At 36.6% G+C, this 17,963-nt stretch overlaps 1 protein-coding gene across 2 annotated transcripts in view; it reads right to left on the bottom strand.

Moving 5' to 3' along the window:
• Positions 1–483: 483 nt before the first annotated feature.
• The window catches only part of USO1 (USO1 vesicle transport factor), a 95,991-nt gene continuing 78,511 nt past the window's right edge, over positions 484–17,963 (bottom strand). For both annotated transcript variants that reach the window (XM_047090793.1, XM_047090794.1), the window contains 11 exons: positions 14,849–14,959; positions 14,386–14,504; positions 13,611–13,792; positions 13,210–13,331; positions 10,453–10,591; positions 9,314–9,477; positions 8,542–8,631; positions 4,762–4,860; positions 2,614–2,721; positions 1,433–1,648; positions 484–697 (listed from right to left, as the gene is read on the bottom strand). In XM_047090793.1, the coding sequence (XP_046946749.1) occupies positions 608–697; positions 1,433–1,648; positions 2,614–2,721; positions 4,762–4,860; positions 8,542–8,631; positions 9,314–9,477; positions 10,453–10,591; positions 13,210–13,331; positions 13,611–13,792; positions 14,386–14,504; positions 14,849–14,959 (1,440 nt within the window). In that variant the 3' untranslated portion in view covers positions 484–607. The remainder of the gene's footprint in view (positions 698–1,432; positions 1,649–2,613; positions 2,722–4,761; positions 4,861–8,541; positions 8,632–9,313; positions 9,478–10,452; positions 10,592–13,209; positions 13,332–13,610; positions 13,793–14,385; positions 14,505–14,848; positions 14,960–17,963) is intronic.

Below are 17,963 nucleotides of genomic sequence, written 5' to 3'. Positions count from 1 at the left end.
ATACAGAGTGCAGCCATATCAGGTGTCAAGGCACTCATTCTAAACTGTCCTATCCTGCCCATCTTAGGAGTCACACTGGATGGAGGGCTGACGATCTATATTATGCCCCAGCCCATGCTATCTTGCCTTTCAGTAAATCCATTTCTTTAAAGGGAAATCATTAGCTAAGAAGCCCAATGCTGAATTTAGAAACAATGATTCCAATACACATTAAATCGAATGTGTTAGTACTTAAAGTCACGTATTCTGAAAAGTGAAAATAATAGACTAATACAGAACATAGGTAAACAACCAATAAGCTAAGGCAAATAGCACTGCCACCACATGCTTTAAAATGGTGTATTTTTAGTGTCTGAAGCTCTTCGCAAATTATCATTCGGAACAATTCAGATGAATTTCAATAAAAGATGTGTGTTCTGCAGGAAGTTAGTTTTAGGGTGTTCAACATGGGTGGCATCATTAAAAAATACATCAATAGTCTTATTAGTGAGTATTTTCCATTTGGGTTTCTAAATCTTTATTTTCTGTGGAGGCAAACCAAAGCACTGTCTTAAGACTCCATCTTCAAAGTTACAATATAGTCTCTACCATTCCTAGAGATTTAAAGCTAGATAGGACCCTGGTCCTTGCCATTATCTTCATCTTCGTCTTCCTCATCATCCTGGTCTCCAGATTCAAGTTCATCCTCTTCTTCAACCTAAAGGGAATATGTACATTTGAACACTGTTAAGATTTGTTCACTTCATTTTCAACATGTAATGACACGTACCACTTGATAAATTCTTTATTCCAGTAACTGTAGCAGATTACAAGGCATCTGATTTCCTTGATGATGATAATATGAGAGGAGATATACAGCTTAACAGGTCATACCTGTCTACACACAAATCTGGACCAAACATGACAAAAGAGAATGGCACATCTGGATAATGAGAGTCTTATGACCACAGGACCAAATCAATTCATTACTAGGCTCAAAGCCCAAAAGAGAGCCAGTTAACAAATACTGGAAACTGTGCCTGTATGGTTTACATCAATTCACTGAACCCCAGGAAAGCAATGCAGATGATACCTCATTCATGTACCTACATATTTACGCCTGTAATAATGGATATCTAGGCACAACACTTCCATGCTACAGTACAATTTTTAAAAATATATTATAGGGGCACCTAGGTGGCACAGTCAGTTAAGCATCCGACTATTGATTTCGGCTCAGGTCATGATCTCACAGTTTGTGAGTTCAAGCCTTGCATCAGGCTCTGTGCTGATAGTGCGGAGCCTGCTTGGGGATTCTGTCTCTCCTCTCTGCCCTTCCTCTGCTTGTACATGGCCTCTCTCTCTCTCTCTCAGAATAAATAAACTTAAAAAAATACATACATATATACATATGTATGTACAGATATAATTTTTGGAAAGATTTCAATCTTACCGGGTGACCAAGTTCCTTGAGTTTATTCTTTAATGAAAATATTTTCTGATCCTGATCAGCCAACAGCACCAACAGATCATCTTGCTCTTTTTTAGAATCTGTAACATCCACCTCAAGTTTGTTTTTCTCATTTTGTAAAATGGCAATGGTGCTGTTAGATGCATCCAGCTGCTCTTTAATAGCAGCTCTTTCCTCAGACAAAGCTTTAATTTCATTCTGGGAAAAGAAAGGTGAAAATCAACTGATCTAAGATTAGCATTCATTCTCACAGGATTTTTAACAAATAGGCTCATTCTTTTTCTTTTTTTAGGTTCATTCTTTCTGTGATGATCTGAGGAGTTTGGCGGTGGAGATTTTAGGAATAGAACACACACACACACACACTCATCCAGTAACAAGAGAATTTATGTTAGGCTATATACATCAAAGATGGTTATTATGAAAAGATACAGTTTAATATCCAAAAACTAGTTTTAATGAGCTATTTTTCAAAAATCCTAAGAGATAATACCATTTCAGATAATTGTAAGAATAAAGACACAAAACATTTTACAGCAGAGGCCTGATCAGCATCAGAAATTAGAACTCAGGTTAAAATTTTTTTTAGCCCAACTTCATGCATACAATCTACAGCTTAAAGATAAATTTGATCACTATCCAAAAGGCACAATCACACATTACCTTCCCTTTTGCATTTTTTTATATGAATAAAAAATTCCCTTTTAGTTTTATTATTTCTACCTCATTCCTCTCTTTATGTTATTTATTCTGATTTCTCTGTCACACTAAATAGGCTGGCAGGATTCAATGTGCCCGTGTCCTTAGCTTGAAGGGAAGCCCACATGTGGCTTGGGTTTTAGCCCAAGCTATGCTCTTTATTTCTTATTGTGATTAGACATTGACAAGAAAACTAAACTTTAAATGATTTCCACTTTCAAAGTACATCATATACAGTCTTACTTTATATATATGATGTCATCATTTGAAATGGCATTTAAAAAGGCTTCACTTGTGCCATCTTTACTCATCCAAATAGCAATGGCCATGCTGTGAGATAAAATTATACCCCATTAGCTTTCCTCATAAATCGAAGAATTGGGGACGTTAAATGAAATACAATCAAATTTCCTGGAGTCATTTCCTAGAATACGCAACAAATAAGAGTTTCACCAAAAAGCAACCTTTAATTCTTTCGTTTCCTGTAATAATGCTGATAGTCTTCCTTCCACGTCCGTCGTCTTTGCAGCTGCTACAGCTTCACTCTCTCCTGGTACAGGGGCTGGTTTTGCCTGAAAGTAGAAATTGGCGGGGGGTGGGGGAGGGGGAAGTTCCTTTAAAGTTACAGGCAACAGGCAATTCCAAAGGTTATTTAATTTTCTCGCTATTTTGAAACTATGCCCAATAGCAGAAATACAATTCCTGTACTGCAGAACTGTAGAATTCCTTATATATACTGACACGCACTGAAGCGCTCTCCCCGGGAAAGACCAGCAGTCCCTACAGCAGAGCAGGAGGCTGGGTCAGGATCGGGTGCAGCACTGGACCTCCATGGAGCATGAGGAGAGCTGGGTTAAGCAGCCTCAAGGTCAGACTATAGCTATAACATAGCATTTAATAGGCAGAGAAAAATTTTCAAAGCCCTTTCCTTAGGAAATTTCTAGAAGTTAAGTCCACATTATCTTCTCAGAGAGACAGGTGAGGAAAGAGAGCTAAATGACATAAATTGGTAAAATGCTAAGATTTTCTTAAGTGCTAATAGGAAATATTCTTAAATCATAGTGGTTTTTTTTTTAGTGTTTATTTATTTATTTTTGAGAGGTAGAGCAGGGGTCGGGGCAGACAGAGAATCCCAAGCAGGCTCTGTGCTGTCGGTGCAAAGCCTGACACAGGGCTCTCACCCATAAACCATGAGATCATGACTCATGACCTGAGCCTAAATCAACAGTCGGATGCTTAACCAACTGAGCCACCCAGGCGCCCCATTAAATGATAGTTTTCTAATCTTTCGCCACCTTTTTTTTTTTTTCTTTTAAAGTACTGGGAAGGAGGGTGCTGATGTAACAAATACCTGAAAAATGTGGAAGGGTCTTCAGAACTGGTAGCAGCTAGAAGAGTTTTGAGATACATGTCAGACAAAGCCTAAACTGCCCCAAAGAGACTGTCACTAGAAATATGGACATTAAGGGCAATTCTGGTGAGGGCTCAGAAAGAAAGGGGAACTAGAGAGAAAGCTTCTATGGCCTTGGAGAAAACATCACCGTGAATAGAATACTGGTAGAAATACGGATGGAAAGGTTGTTTGCCTGAGATGGAAATGAAGAACATGTTAGTGGAAAGTAGAAGAAAGAGATCCTTGTTATAAAGTGGCAAAGAAACTGGCTGAATTATGTTTTAGTGCTTTGTAGAAAGTAGAATTTGTAAGTGATGAACTTGGATATTTCATGGAGATTTCTAAGCAAAGTGTTAAAGAAAGGCATGGCCTGGTTTCTCCTTGCTGCTTACAGTAAAATGTGACAGGAGATACATTTTTTTTTTTAATCTTAGAGAATATGCAAGCAGGGGAGAGGGGCAGTGGGGCGGGGCGGGGCGGGGGGGGGTGGTGGAGAGGGAGAGGGAGAGGGAGAGGGAGGGAGGGAAAGAGAGAGAGAGAGAGAGAACGAGCCTGACATGGGGCTCGATCCCACAACTCTGGGATCATGGTCTGAGCCAAAATCAAGAGTCAATTGACTAAGCCACCCAGGCTCCCCGAGAGAGATACATTTCAGAAGGAACTGTTAAGCAAAAGGGATCAGAACATGAAGATTTAGAAAATAGCCTATCCCTATTGCAATAAATGACAAAGTGTGTTGTGCTGAAATATCAAGGATGTGGCTGGACTCCCATTTGTAAAGAAGTTACTTTCGTGACTCATGGACCCAATCAACCATTTGAGCAGAAGCTGAAATAGAGATGCGATTATCTAGGAAGGATCCGGAGGGCCTTCTTATCCAATGGCTTGGATCCCTGTGTATTGCATGGGGTTTTTAAGAATTTTATACCAGCAGAAAACCTGTCAGCTTGGACTGAAGGGGACACAGATGGGATAAAATATAAAATACCAGCAAAATGAACCATCAAATAATGGATTATACTGATCTGGTGAGTCTGACTCTAATATGGCTGTCACCATGGCCAAGAAGCCTATGTGACCAGAACTCTGGCTAGCAAGCAACCTAAAAGGGAAGGTGCAGTCTGACACATTTGCTTCTTTTACATAGTGGCTGAGAAATAACATCCTAACCTTGTGTTAACTATTTTTCAGGGAAAAAAAAAAGTAATAATTAACTCACAAATGTTTCTGTTTTCTGTAACAGCTCCTGCTTTTCTGTCTGCAGTTTGGTGATCTCCACAGATTGTGAGTTTAACTGAGACTTTAATGTTGCCAGTTCCTAAGAGACAAAAATAGTTGAGTTGTAACATTAAATAGCATTAATTGCATCAAGGAAATATCTAGTTACAGGAAGAAATTTAAAATTATTTCCTTTCTTGACCTTTCTAAAATCACAACTTCCAAGTTTGAAAATCTAATTCTAAAAAACCATTCTTGAACTTTGGCGTCAAGCTAGAGAATTAAGCAAGTTTGTGATACATATTCACCTCTGACTTCTCCTGAGAGTCCATGTAAAAAATCACCAAGTAGGGGATGAAGGGAAAGAGGAAGGAAGGGAGGGAGGAAGGAAGGATGGATAAAAGGAAGAGAGAGAGAGGGAGGGAGAATCGCACAAGGTGAAAGAGAATCAAAGAAAAAAGAGCAATAAAATTGAGGAATTTCAGTAAACAAATGACAGTGGTAACTGACGCAGCACACCTGAGAAAGACAATTTAACTGACACTTGAGAAAGCCCAGCTGCTACCTGACTTACAAGGCACAACTGTTAAAGGCCTGGGAACTGGTACCATCAGATATCTCTGGAAGTGTGGGTAAAAATGGGGTCAAAACCAGCAGGGCTGGTTGAGGCGTGCCTGGGTGGCTCACTTTGGTTGAGTGTCCAACTTTGGCTCAGGTCGTGACATAGAGGTTCTCGAGTTTGAGCCCCGCGTCGGGTTCTGTGCTGACAGCTTGGAGCCTGAAGCCTGCTTCAGATTCAGTGTCTCCCTCTCTCTCTGCCCCTCCCCTGTGCTCTCTCTCTCTCTCAAAAAATGAATGGACATTAAAAACAAACAAAACAAAAAACAAAAAACCAAACAGCGGGACTGGTTCAAAGTCTGCTTAGGAAGACCACCAGATCCCTGTCCCAATCTCATGTTATCAAGCAACTGTTCTTCTCTTGGCCAAAGACTAGGGGTTTATTATTTGCAAAGGGAAATAGGATATTTTTAGACTCCGGACCACAAAAGATAGATGAAAGAAGTCAGTACTGTAGTGAAAAGGAGGGAATTAATTCAAAGTTTACATGTCATTAATAATGAAATTCCCAACTTTCTTGCCCTCTCCCCACCAGAAATGCACAGGGAAAGAAAGGCGATTATAACCATGGTTCTCAAAGAAGGGAATCCCCCTCACAATATTTGGCAACATCTGTAGACGTTGGGTAAGTGGTGGGATGCTGTCATGTAAAAAGCTAATTTATTCTCTTAAACCTTTCTATCATGTACATATGTGGCTTTCCTTGGATTTTTTTTTTCAGTTAAATAAATGAGTTACATAGACACTAAGATTATGGACAATTTTGGTTTTCTTTTTATACAGTATTTTACTATGTAAGAAACAAAACTGTCAAAAAAAGAAACAAAACTGTAATTTAAAATATATCTTTTAAAAATATGTATCCTTTTTAACAATGTAAAATTGAAAAAGAAAATAAATTGCAGAAAGGGGGTGCCTGGGTGGCTCAGTCAGTTAAGTGTCCAACTATTGATTTTGGCTCAGGTCATGGTCTCATGGTTTGTGAAACTGAACCCCACGTCAGGCTCTGTGCCAACAACACACAGAAATATCTAGCTAAAGTTTCACTGGGAAACACAAAGTAAAAATTTTTACTTGGGATTTATAAACTAAGATCATTTATTAATAACTAATTCCCTTTAATTTTAATATAGCTCTAGTGTAGGTAGACTTAATAAAACCCAAACAGTATATTAATTTTCCTCACAAGAATAAAACACTGTGGACAAATATTGTAAATATTGTAAATCCTTAATGACAAATTATTATTATTATTTTTAAAGCCTGACTGTAGAATCTACTCTGGGGTACATGGATATTATCAAAATATGACACAGTTTCTCTGTGTACGGTCACTCCTCTCTTGGATCAGCCATGTCAGTGGGCTAGGACCAGATGACTAGTAGAGGAGAAGGAAGTGAATTTAGGTTGTCTGGGCTGTTGACTTCTTCCTTTAGAATTACTTTTTGTTTTTTAAAAGAAACAAAAGAAACATACATTCTTTTTATAAGAAAGGAAGGAAGAAGGGTAGGATAGAATAAAAAAGAGGAAAGAAAGAAAAATTTAAAAGGAAAAACTCAACTTGTTTAGGGATAGTATACTAAGGAGCAATCTGATACTTTTCTAGACTTTTCTTCCAATATTTAATTCTATACATAAGTAATTCCTTTCTCCCTTTTCTAGTTCTTATTAAACAAATATATTTAATATTCTATATTCTATTAATAAAGTTAGATCTGCATACCTTTCATTTTTTTAAGTTTATTTATTTATTTATTTACTTATTTATTTTTTAATATATGAAATTTATTGTCAAATTGGTTTCCATACAACACCCAGTGCTCATCCCAAAAGGTGCCCTCCTCAATACCCATCACCCACCCCCCATCAACCCTCAGTTTGTTCTCAGTTTTTAACAGTCTCTTATGCTTTGGCTCTCTCCCACTCTAACCTCTTTTTTTTTTTTTTCCTTCCCCTCCCCCATGGGTTTCTGTTAAGTTTCTCAGGATCCACATAAGAGTGAAACCATATGGTATCTGTCTTCCTCTGTATGGCTTATTTCACTTAGCATCACACTCTCCAGTTCCATCCACGTTGCTACAAAAGGCCATATTTCATTTTTTCTCATTGCCACGTACTATTCCATTGTGTATATAAACCACAATTTCTTTATCCATTCATCAGTTGATGGACATTTAGGCTCTTTCCATAATTTGGCTATTGTTGAGAGTGCTGCTATATAAGTTTATTTATTTTGAGAGAGAGTGTGTGTGCACAAGTAGGGGAGGGGCAGAGAAAGAGGGAGAGAGAGAATCCCTAGCAGGCTCCTGGCTGGAGCCCAAAAAGAGGCTCGATCTCACGAACCATGAGATCAGGACCTAAGCCAAAATCAAGAATTAGATGCTTAACCAACTGAGCCACCCAGGCGCCCCTATACTAGAATTATAAATATTACGATAACCAAGTAGGAAAAAGTTTAATTTGCTTTTCTAGATATTATAAATTACTCTAGCAGAAAATTTTTGTTTTTCTTTTTTTAGCTAGTCATCTGAGATAAACCAACATTTTTCTGGAGAAAATGGTCTAAACACTGAATACATTCAAGTATGCAATTGTCATGGTCAATAGTAAATGAAAATTGGGCATAAGATTTTATATCTTCATATTTGCAGCTTATAAATACACTTAAATTTTCCTTAATTGTTAGGTCACTGATAATCTACAAATAACTGGGGTGAGATATTCAGATCTGTTAAAAAGAACACAATTAAAAAATAAAAACACTTAACAAAAAGCAAAATACCATTACCATACAATGTTTTTTACATTTATTTATTTATTTTGAGACAGAAAGAGCTGGGGAGGGGCAGAGAGAGAGGGAGACAGAGAATCCTAAGCAGGCTCCATGCTATCAGCGCAGAGCCTGACACGGAGCTTGATCTCATGATCTCACGAACTGTGAGAAATCAAGCTGAAATCAAGACTTAGATGCTTGACTAAGCCACCCAGGTGCCCCCAATTACCATATAATTTAAAAAGCTCTTGGACTTTCAAATAACTATCTTCACTATCAAATTTTGCTTACATTAGCAAAAGTAGTTCTAGATTAGTGAAACTACAGAGCTGTTACTCTATTATAATTAAAACAACACAAAATAGAACTTGGATCAAGCCAGAAAATTACCTGTTTTAATTCTGCAATTTGTTCAGAATCTTGAGCAGAAGCTGTTGCTGAAGACTGTTCATTTGTGCCAGGTGATGCTTGGGAAGATTTCTACAAATACCATAGAAATAAACTATGAAATAAATTTAGTCTAAAGAGATAGGAAACAAAACAGAACTATACACGTATAAGCTATGCCTTACAGAGGCTTACCAAAAATTTCACATCAACATTTTAGTTTTTATATCCAAGATAAAATTTCAACATAGCACACGCTGTCTACAATAGTTAATAAATTTATACTTATACCAAGTAATTATTAAATCTAAGCACTTATCTGAAGTTATATGGAGAAAGAGCATAAACACAAGTATTTATTAAGTGATTTCCATGTATTAAAAGAGCTTTATACACAGTAGCTCATTTAATTCTCTCAACACCAAAACAGATATGACCACTACCAATTTACAGATCAGTAAAAAAGTTTAAAGAGGTTAACTAAGTTGCTTAAATTCAATGAGCTGGGGAGTGCTGAAGCTTTAGACAGTTTGACACCAAAGCTCATAATCTAATTTTTTAAACGTAAACTCTATGCTGAATGTGGGGCTCAAACTCATGGCTCTGAGAGCATGTTCTACCAACTGAGCCAGCCAGGAACCGCCCCCCCCCCCCCCCAAAGCTCATATTCTAAAGCCTTATGATGAGATTTTGGCTTAAAGGATCCAGAAAAATAAACAAACGGGATAATGAGAATTGCTCTTGACCTCTTAAAATTTTTTTAACATTTACTCACCAAATTTTCAATCAGAGAGTCCTTTTCAGCCAGCTGGCTTTGTAAAAGCTCCTGATTACTTTTTAATTCTTCTATCTCTTCTCGTAACCTCCCAACTTCTTCTGGCTGAATGCCATTCATCTGAGTTGCGTCACTGTAAGAACCTTGATGCGGATTATCTTTTCCTATTAAAACAGGAATAAAGTTTGAAAAGCCAGCATGAAACTTAGGTTTTTCATTTCTTGAATGAGAAGATTTAAATATAAAAATATAAAATTTCCTTAATTCAATTACTTTGGTGGCACTTTTGTAATAAGCACATTTCATTTTTGCAGAACAGTGTACTGATAAAAATAGTGAAGTGATGATATTTCCAGGTTTCTGGGGAGAAACACAGCATAGTCTTATTAAGACTAAACTGCATGGTTTGGTGATCTACAATTAAGAATTACAGTAGTTTCAATTCCAATTTGGTCAATTAATATAAGAAAACAAAATCCCTTTTAAAATCTTCGCAAAGGAATAGTATTCTATGTGGACTACAATAACTGACAGATTATTGTTATAAATAAAGGAAGTAAGAGGTTAATTTTTTCTGAAAATTTTAGTCACCTTCATATAAATAAAACAAACTGTATTTCTAAATAGCTAGCATTCCAATCATAGGCACTACAGGATGATGCTATTTATAAGCATTTGACTTACCTGTGCCAGGCACTGAACTAGAATTCTATATATTAATTCATTTGATTCTCAGATGACACAGATGCTATTATCAGTTCCATTGTGCAGATGAGGAAACAGAAAGATTAGAGCAGTCATGCTCAGTTGGCTATACATCAGAATCACCCAGAAGCCTGTCATAATTATTAATGCTTGGCTCCATCCCAACTAATTAAAATCAAACATTTGAGTGGGGTCTCAGTATTGGTGGTATTAAAAAAAGAAAAAAATATCTCAGGATATTCTAATGTGCAGCCAAGGCTGAGAATCAAAGGAAAAGATACTGAAATATGTACCAAGAAACCTGTGCTATAAACTCTGATTTACACATTTGTTATAGTGATTAAGGTTAGAGAAAGACTAGTCCGCAAGAATAACCTGTTAGACTCAGTCCAGCTTTTGAGGACACTACAACAGTTACAACCAGTTATACCTACCTAGCTGTACTTTAAGAAGATTATACTGATCTTTGTGTTGCTGAATCTGAGATACTTGCTGTGTGACTGCTGTCTGGAGCTGTTCATTTTGACATTTTAACGTAGAAATTTGCTGCTTTAATTCCTCAAGCTGCAGATCCTGTAAAACAAAACATAATTTAAGTGTTTAAATTTATACTAATTAGCATTAAGAAGATGAGCAAACTAAAAATCAGAGATCATTCTGGGTCATGATGCTAAAGTACTCAACAATTCCAGAATCACTCAACCATTAATAATACATTAATGTATGCACAAAGGTCAACTAACATGTAGCAGAACCATAAAATTTCCAGTAAGGCCCCGTTAATAATAAGCACAATAGCACAGCCTGCAATCTCACTGCAATTACTGGGGTGGGGAATGGTCAATTTTAAAAACTCCATTCTATGGTCCATCAAACCATTTAAGAAATTCATACCAAACTATTTAAGAAACTCAGTATATGTATACATGCATCTATATCACTTTTAATGTAAAAGATAATTTCTAGAATAGAACATTTAGAAAACCAAAAAAGAAAAAAAAAAAAGAACTTCCAACTCTTACCACCCTAATATAACTAGTTGGATATGATCTGTTTCTTTATTTTCTTCTAATTTTTTTCCAATCCAAGTGTTTTAAACTTGTCACACTCAGTCCATATGTCATTCTGTAGCTTTTACTTACTATTCAATTATAAGTTCCCCATATTACTAGTTTTTTGCAATCATAACTTTTAATGTTTACTCAATATCAGTAGATGCAATATAATTTATATTCAAAAGCAACACCGAGGATGCTTTCCATTTTTCTAGATAATAATTATCATTACAATAAATATCATAGTCATATTTTCATTTCCCTGTATTCTGAAGAATTTCCTTAGGATGGATTCTCAAATGTCATTCAGTTTATATAAATATTTTATAGCTCTTAATGCTTATTGCCTAATTTTCAAATGGCATTTTAAATGATGAGAATATTTAAAATTAACATTTCTAAAGCACAGTCATTATAGTAATTGTGTCAAATCACTCTTTTCTTCTTCCAAATTAACCATATTTATCAGCCCCAAGTGTAGGCTGTAACATCACATTCCAAGTATTTATTTTCCATTGCTCTAAAGATATTACATCTTACCATCTGGAAGTGACTCCATATTTGTACTAAAATATAGATGAGAAACCCTAATAACCATGGGTGGGTTAATGATTTAAGTTTGAATCATCCAAAGAAGATTCTAATTTACTGATTGCTTATAAACTGAAAAGCTCAGACTGAGTGCTAAATATACCACTATATTTTTATTCTTTCTCAGAATTCCAATCTCAACAATATAGACTGTGGGGAAGAACACACAGCGGTTGTCGTTTAGAGGGCTCTACCCAAGCTTGCACTTGCCACATGGGCCTCAAACTGTGTACAATCAGCAGGGGGTGGAGGGCAGTGCAGGGCAGAGGGCGCAACCTGCTTCACTGGACTGTCACCAGTATATTGTTTCTAAATGACACTGGCATTTTAATAACATCAGTACTGTCATCTTCCAGGTAATACTGCAGCACTGTTTAGGATTCCAATCAAGGTATATACCATGATGAGGAATTAAATGAGAGAAAGAAACAAGAAATACACTCTGAAGAAATGTAATAGAAAGTTTAAGGTGCTCAAGATAATGCAAGAGTGGAATTCTCTGGTGTTCTGAAGAGAAAATGTCAGCTGATGATTCTGAGAACGCAGTTTTGACTTTCATCATCACTCTCCACTCTCAATCAACTCCTTCTGCTATTCTCAGCATCATCTATTCAGATGTGAAAGACAGAGCTCTAAGGATTGTATCCGACCCTTTATGCTCCCTACACATACATCCAGTCAGTACCAGGTCCTGCCAGTTTCATCTGCTTTGGTCACCACATTTCTCAGATCTGCCCCCTCAACACTACATAGCATGAGTTTTAGGGTCCCAGTAATACACATGTTTTTGAATTCTGTTCCACCAATCACTGAGTGACCCTGGAGAAGTTTAAATTCTGTAAGTGTTAGATTCCTCATTGATTTTTATATGAAGGTATTAATTATGTTTAGGGACGACATGAAAATTAAGCAGAACAGTGTTTAAAATGTGCTTTGTGAGCACCCAAAACACAATAAACAAAAAACAGCAGCCATTATCATCACTGGCACCATCAATGCCCCAATATCCTCCCCAATGCCTGCCATACCACCTCCCTCCCTCCAACTTTGCCTTTCAAGTTTCTACTTGGTGCAGCCACCAAGTGTCCCAAGTACATACAATAACACGTCCTGCCCCTCTCCCCTATTTCTCCTTTTGCCCAGCTTATTCCTAGTTATGCTTTTAGGACTCATGTTCTGTTTTCTCCAAGGCCCTGCTCTCACCTAGCTAAATGAGGTGCCTCTCAGTGCTGCCACATACCTTCAATTATCTGTATCACTAGACTTAATACGTTATGTGTGTCACAAAAACCTATTTATAGTTTTCTTTCCCCATGAGACTGTGATAGGGGAACGTGCCTGATTCATGCCTTCATCCACAACATCCTGCACAATCTTAACATGAGCTCTCAGTTTGTTGAATACTCAGGTAGTTCTAGATTATTTAGGAAAATAATGAGCTCTACTTTCTGTACCTTCTTGTATATGAAATGCCAGGAAAAACTCTTCCTCAAAGTAGAAAAGTATCAGTGCCCTACAAAGTGTTTACAATCTGTCAATACATACTTGCTCTCGAATCATGTTTTTGTAGTGAGTCACAATACTGTCATGCTGTTCTAATGTTTTCTTCACTTCTTCTTCTTTTTTATCCTCTTCACTGGACTTATAAATAGCCTTAGTTATCACACCTATAAAAGAAAGCTTATTAAAAAAATATTTTAAAAATTTAAAATGTTATTTTATTAAGACTTAATCAGTAAAAACATATGGCCTAAATGCACGACAGAGAAGATATAGTCTTTCCAATCTTACTGAATGCCAAAAGTCCTTCAATGAACTATAGACCAAGAGCTCGGAAGAAGCCCCTACTTTTAGGCTTACCATGTAATCTACATGTGTCCAGAATATACGTATACAAAATAATCATAGGCACTTTCTAATGAAAATCAATATAAACTTTGTCTTACCTTCAAGTTCTTTTACCAGCTTCGTAAACTCATGATCAAATATCATGTATTCTGGACTGGGGAAGTTTGGCTGCGGTTTCTGAGATGCTCTGGAATACAACTCATGTTTGCTAATAAATCCTAGTTTCTCTATGAAGTTTTCTTTGCCAATCCTCTTCTCTATTAGTTGTTTTAGTTTCTCTCTACAGAGACAAGGACATTGAGATGCTTTTAAAAAAAGTCATAACAAGGGGCGCCTGAGTGGCTCAGTCGGTATAGCATCCGACTCTTGATTTCAGCTCAGGTCATGATCTCACGGTTTATGAGACTGAGCCCCATGTGGCTCAGGATTCTCTCTCTGCCTCTCCCTTGCACACCTGTGCACACACACACACACTCTCTCTCTCTCAAAATAAATAAATAAATAAACATTCTTTAAAAAGTCATAACAGGGGCGCCTGGGTGGCGCAGTCGGTTAAGCGTCCGACTTCAGCCAGGTCACGATCTCGCGGTCCGTGAGTTTGAGCCCCGCGTCAGGCTCTGGGCTGATGGCTCAGAGCCTGGAGCCCGTTTCCGATTCTGTGTCTCCCTCTCTCTCTGCCCCTCCCCCGTTCATGCTCTGTCTCTCTCTGTCCCAAAAATAAATAAACGTTGAAAAAAAAAATTAAAAAAAAAAAAAAAAAGTCATAACAAAACACAAAAGCTTGGTCTACATTATGTTTTGGCAGAAAAAAATGTATCATTATCACTTGATGCATTAGCAGTCATTTTCCCCTGGCATCTTCCCCCCACTTACTTCATGTAGCTCTCAAGTGAGTTATCATTGAAGTAAATCGAAATGCCCAACAGAAGGGCACATAAGCCTTGTACCAACTGCTCTTCCTCCCCAAGATTTTCTGCAATTTGTCCTGTAAGCTGAAATTTTTGTTAAGGAAACTAATGGTTCATAATATCTAGCGTATTTTATTTTACAGTTTGAATTTGACACACATGTCATGTAAGAATTTCTACAAAAATTCTATGTATAGTCTAGGCAAGCATAAAACAAACAATGGCACACAGACACACACACACACACACACACACACACACACACACACACAGACACACAGCGTAAGCAAGCATCATTACGACCATAACAGTTTGAAAAGCTGCAATACAGCTGAAGAGAATTCAAATATTTAGAACACAGAGCTACCTCTAATGCAGAGGAAGAAATAAGCATACTTACATGTATCTTACTAAAATATAAAGGATACAAATGGAACATTGGCTGAATTGTGAAGAAAATGCGTTACAGCAATGGGGCAGTTGCTTAACCAGGTACAAAGCAACATTAGTAACCCAACTCTTGTCTGTATTTTGCTTCCCTGCAATAGACAAGTTGGCAGAAATCTCATTTACTTCTTTTAAACTTAATGTTGCCCTAAGACCCCCTCCACTTGCATTAAAAGATCTTTAACATCTTATAAAAGATGTATTAGGAATCTAGACATAAAAAACTGAACAAGAGAATTCATTCTTTTGTCCTTTATGGGTCATATTTCCCAAAATGAACAGAAGGCAGAAATTAGAATTGATTCAGGTTCATAAACATATACCAGGTTATCCAAAATACTATCAGTGGAAAAACCTGGTCTGCTAAGGAAGATGCATGATGTGAATGTTTGAAAAAATTTATCAGTCTGAAACACTTTATAATAACATAAACTTGCCAGGCAAATTTATGATGTTCCAATTAGAATTTTAGAAACAAGTTTCTGATGAGAGGACAATTTCTACCTTCTTCAAAAATATTAGGAAAAATAAAAAGAAATCATCTCCTGAATTATTTAGTCACATTCTTCTTCAAAAATATTAGGAAAAATAAAAAGAAATCATCTCCTGAATTATTTAGTCACATTCCATTAGAATAATAAACCATGTTGCAAACTCACTGACAACATGCCAAATAATGAGAATCACAAACATAACGAAGAAGAAAAAGATTTATTTAAATTAGCTAACTGCCCCAAACCACTAATTATTACTGCTGCCAACTATAGTTAGACAATATTGAAAACTAGCACATCCATCAAAATTACAGTTTCTTAAATTTTTATACAAGACATTTGTATCTCCTATGTGGGACAGTCTCTTAGCTTATAATGTTGCCACTGCCCATATTACATTATATAACCTATAATTTTGTTTAAGAAAACAAAACTTGTTCGTAACAAGTGGAAATTAGCACAGTAATGCATTACTTTGACATAGTCTCAGAAAATATCCAAAATACAATTATTCAAAGCTAGGCAAAGAATAGATTTAAAAAAAACATCATTATGTTTTGAAAAACCATTCAGACTACTCCAATTTCATGAACTTTGATGTCAATACCCTGGCCTTTTTATAATCTGTTTTCAAGTATATTTAATATTTAATTAAACAAATTCAAAATAGACTTCTTCAAAGTGATTTGCCACCAAAGAAGCATTAATTAGCATGAATCTGGCTTTTACATGATGCATTATTCTTACGCTTTCCTTGCTCTATGTCATTACCATGCCCATGATGTATCTTCATGTTATCCAAGTAAATTTAAAAGTTAAAAAATATATAGTTATTCTCAATCGACTATGTGCCACAGAGAACTTTAATTACTCAAGTAAATAAATGAAAATACTTCATTGACTGCCCCTAAGTATATATAAAAGATTTATTACTATTTGGAATACCATTTGCACGTACCAAATATACCTGCGTTGTATATATAAGGGCATCCTATCAAATCAGTGGCTCATATATGAGTAAGCAAAAATGGAACTAGATTCAAATGTGGCTCTTCTAAACGTATATACCTTTTGGGGTCTAACTGAAGCATAAGAACAGCAAAGTTAAATAAAACTAGTTAGAATCAGATGGAACATCCCACTTAAACTATGGCAACAAAAGAAGATAAAGTATTCAGGAATGAGCCTAACCAAAACTACAAAACCTAAAGGAGGAAAATTTAAAAACACTTCTAAAGAGCACAAAAGTAGATCTAAATCAATAGAAAGACACCATGTCTTTAGACAGAAAAACTCAAGATCATAAAGACACTAATGCTATTTAAAATTTATTACATTAATGTAATCCAAACAAAAATACCAAAAGGTTTTTCTCTCCACAGAACTAAAAAAATCTGGTTAAGTTCATATGGAGAAATAAGCAAGAATGACTAGAGACCCTGTAAATTAAAAAAAAAAAAAATGAAAAAGAGCAACAAGGAGATACTAGGTCATAAACAGACAGGAATCAAGGGATAGACAGAATGAAAAGTCCAGAGATGATCCATCTACAAATGGGAATTAGTTTATGAAAAAGATAGCATATAAGCATTAGTGGGATACAGGAGGACTTACAAAATGTTGGGACAACTAGGCAGCTATCTAAAAAAAAGATCAAAGGATCTACAACTCATACTGTTCATTAAGAAAAATGGAACAGAGGTTTAAATGCAAAAAATGAAACCAGAAACTGTGCGATGAAAATATGGGTAAATCTGTTAAAATCTTCAAGTGGGGAAGACCTTTCTAAAAAGTATGATATGAAATGTAGAAGTGATAAAGGTCTCATTAAAAAAATCCAAAACAGGGGCACCTGCGTGGCTCAGTCAGTTAAGCGGCCGACTTCAGCTCAGGTCATGATCTCGCGGTCTGTGAGTTCAGGCCCCGCGTCGGGCTCTGTGCTGACAGCTCAGAGCCTGGAGCCTGTTTCAGATTCTGTGTCTCCCTCTTGCTGACCCTCCCCTGTTAATGCTCTGTCTCTGTCTCAAAAATAAATTTAAAAAAAAAACGTTAAAAAAAAAAAATCCAAAACAGGGGCACCTGGGTGGCTCAGTCAGTGAAGCGTCTGACTTCGGCTCAGGTCATGATCTCACGGTTTGTGGGTTCGAGCCCCAAGTCGGGCTCTGTGCTGACAGCTCAGAGCCTGGAGCCTGCTTTGGATTCTGTGTCTCCCTCGCTCTCTGCCCCTCCCCCACTCATGCTCTGTCTCCCTCTGTCTCAAAAATAAATAAACATTAAAAAAAAATTTAAAAAAAACCCAAACCAAAACACCAAGTCAAAAGACCAATAATATATCAGGAAAAATGTATTTGTAACTTATCACAGATAAGGGTTGAATTCCTTAATAAAAAATGACTTCCTATAAAATTAGAAATTATTTAACCCAATACAAAAATGGGCAGATGCGCACTTGTACCCCAATGTTCATAGCAGCACTCTCAACAATAGCCAAATTATGGAAAGAGCCTAAATGTCCATCAACTGATGAATGGATAAAGAAATTGTGGTTTATATACACAATGGAATAGTACGTGGCAATGAGAAAAAATGAAATATGGCCTTT

The sequence above is a fragment of the Lynx rufus genome, unplaced genomic scaffold (assembly GCF_022079265.1).
Source record: "Lynx rufus isolate CCGP_SWC_20201006 ecotype Redwood Valley unplaced genomic scaffold, mLynRuf1.p SCAF_3, whole genome shotgun sequence".
Classification (NCBI taxonomy): Eukaryota; Metazoa; Chordata; class Mammalia; order Carnivora; family Felidae; genus Lynx; species Lynx rufus.
Note: the sequence above shows the minus strand (reverse complement) of the source record. Positions and strands in the feature narration are given on the sequence as shown.